The sequence below is a fragment of the Hordeum vulgare genome, chromosome 1H (genome assembly GCF_904849725.1).
Source record: "Hordeum vulgare subsp. vulgare chromosome 1H, MorexV3_pseudomolecules_assembly, whole genome shotgun sequence".
NCBI classification, from domain to species: Eukaryota; Viridiplantae; Streptophyta; class Magnoliopsida; order Poales; family Poaceae; genus Hordeum; species Hordeum vulgare.
In genome coordinates, this window is record NC_058518.1 from 16040917 (window position 1) to 16043785 (window position 2869).

Below are 2869 nucleotides of genomic sequence, written 5' to 3' on the forward strand. Positions count from 1 at the left end.
ATAATGTCAGCCCACTACAGATGTCTTGCCGACTGTTGGTATTTGCATGACCGAGTGAGTCATACGGCCGAGTGGTTGACTGTCATCCGAGTGGATGGAATGTACTTGTCTGAGTGGATCCGTACCGAGTGGATTAGATGTTGTCACGATCCAGTAGGAATTTTCCTTATAGTCCTTAAACTAATAATGAGGTGTCCTTGGATAGGACGTATTGGTCAAACGTGTGACCCTATCCTAGGGCTATATCCCCGTCAGACGCGTTCGGGAAGAAAACGAAGGGCAGCGGGCAAGGTGCGGCAAAATCGAAAATTCCCTCAAGATTTTGTATACTCTATACTGTGGAAGGGGAGGAAGCGGTGCTAGTTATGGGAGAATATCATATGAAAACTACCATGCCTTCAAGATGTTGTATACTCTATACCGCTCCCGATTCTACAGGCAAACGGCAGCAGTACAGATTGACATCCACCATTGGATTTCACAGATGAACGGCCCATATCCATAGCAAGGTACCATACAAGATCTCTGCTGGAACATTTGCCAGCGAAAAATGTGAGTCCTAAAAGTGTTCTTAGCTTTTCACATCCATCTAAAGTCACAGCCAGCAATATTATTTTCCAGGTGCTCATACAATGATTTGGTAGTGAACTTCTTATTGGGACCAAAGGACCAAACGACTTGGCCACCCAAACGACTTTCTCTCTAGCAAGTCTGTATGTATAAATGAGGGCTAGCTGGAGCTAATGTGCAGAGAGCAGCAAGCAGATCAGGGAGCAAGCCCGAGCTACCTGCTTACACAATGGTGGTGGGGCTGTCTTGGTCTTCCTGCATCTCTTGGCTGGTGATGCTGGTCATGATATACGTGGTCCGGAGGCTGAGTTCCATGTGGACATGCTGCTCATGCGGGTCGCTCCCTCCGGGGCCGTCGCCGTGGCCGGTGGTAGGCTCCCTCCCCGAGCTGATGTTTAACAAGCCGGCGTTCCGGTGGATCCACCATGTGATGGAGAAGATGGGCACCGACATCGCCTGCTTCCGCTTTGGCGGCGTCCATGTCATTTCGATCACGTGCCCTCGGATAGCCAGGGAGGTGCTCAAGAAGCAGGACGAGATCTTCGCGTCCCGTCCCGTGACTTTCGCCTCGTGCGTGGCCAGCGGAGGGTACGTGGAAGCGGCGCTGGCGCCCTTCGGTGAGCAGTCGACCAAGATGCGCCGGGTGCTCACCTCGCACATCGTCTCCCCGTCCCGCCACAAGTGGCTCCACGACAAGCGCGCCGAGGAGGCCGACAACATCACGTGGTACATGTACAACCTCACCGGCGAGGAGGGCAGCAACGTGGACGTCAGGCACCTCGCGCGGCACTACTGCGGCAACGTCATACGCAGGCTCCTCTTCGGCAGGCGCTACTTCGGGGAAGCCGGCGACGGCGGCGGCCCCGGGAAGCTGGAGATGGAGCACATCGACGCCTCCTTCGCCGCGCAGGGGATCCTCTACTCCTTCTGCGTCAGCGACTACCTGCCGTCGCTGCTGGGGCTCGACCTGGACGGCCACGAGAAGATTGTCAAGATGGCCAACGCGGCGCTGGACAGGCTGCATGACGCGGTCATCGACGAGCGGCGGAGGCAGTGGGACTCCGGTGAGAAGACACAGGTCGACGACTTCCTCGACGTCCTCATCACGCTCACAGAGCCGACACTGACAATGGAGGAGGTGAAGGCACAGGCCAAGGTACGTAACTCAGTACACAACTACTGTACGTACGTAGTAATGCATGCATGCATGCATGTACCAGCACCACCAGGACTGAGGGGAACGCAACGTAACGCATGCAGCTCATCAATCTCGCGGCCGTGGACAACCCATCCAACGCCGCCGAGTGGGCACTGGCGGAGATGGTGAAGAGCCCGGAGCTGCTGGCGCGGGCGGCGGAGGAGCTGGACCGGGTGGTGGGCAGGGAGCGGCAGGTGCAGGAGTCGGACATCGCCGAGCTCAACTACGTCAAGGCCTGCATCCGGGAGGCGTTCCGGCTGCACCCCATCGCCCCCTTCAACGTGCCGCACGTCGCCCGCGCAGACACTGTCGTCGCCGGCTACCGCGTGCCCAAGGGCAGCCACGTCCTCCTCAGCCGCCTTGGCCTTGGCCGGAACCCGGCCACGTGGGACGACCCGCTCCGCTTCAACCCCGAGCGCCACATGGGAGGAGAAGGAGGAGGGAACCTCGAGCTCACTGAGAACGACCTGCGCTTCATCTCCTTCAGCACAGGCCGCCGCGGCTGCGTTGCCCCCATGCTCGGCACGGCCATGAGCGTCATGCTCTTCGGCAGGCTCCTCCATGGCTTCACCTGGACGAAGCCGGCGGGGGTGCCAGACATTCAGCTCACCGAGTCCGAGCACAACCTCTCCATGGCTAATCCGCTGGTGTTGCACGCCAGGCCACGCCTGCCGCTACACCTCTACCGCCCCTGAATTTTATTTACTCGCTCAGGAGATGTTAATGAAGATCGGACCTGCTCCTGTCTCCCAGAATTCGCGCGGACACGCTCTTGCGTGAACGTCTGCAGCCATCAAACAGCTCCGTGATCTGAACATATTTATTCACAGAAAATTAGTTGAAACATGAATGGAAATTTTGAAATGTCTGAATATGACACAGTATACATTTTTAATCCACACTAGTGGAAAACGGGCCTTTGGCCGGGACCCTTTAGTCCCGGCCTGCCTCTGGGCCGGGACTAAAGGCCCGGCCACGTCGTCCCAATTCTCAATGCCTCCCTCGAGGCTTAAGTCCCGGCCCGTAAGAAGCCTTTAGTCCCGGTTCGTGTCCCAAACCGGGACTAAAGGGCTACGCGGTAGGCAGTGGTGGTGGCAACCG

The 2869-nt window shown here is 57.5% G+C and overlaps 1 protein-coding gene across 1 annotated transcript; it reads left to right on the plus strand.

Annotated features, from left to right (window-relative positions):
* The first annotated feature begins 769 nt into the window (after window positions 1-769).
* LOC123404908 (tyrosine N-monooxygenase-like) lies at window positions 770-2528 on the plus strand. The gene is made up of 2 exons (XM_045098825.1): window positions 770-1726; window positions 1831-2528. Exons 1-2 carry the CDS (start codon window positions 800-802, stop codon window positions 2461-2463), a joined length of 1560 nt encoding a protein of 519 aa, XP_044954760.1. The 5' UTR covers window positions 770-799; the 3' UTR covers window positions 2464-2528.
* The last annotated feature ends 341 nt before the right edge of the window (window positions 2529-2869 follow it).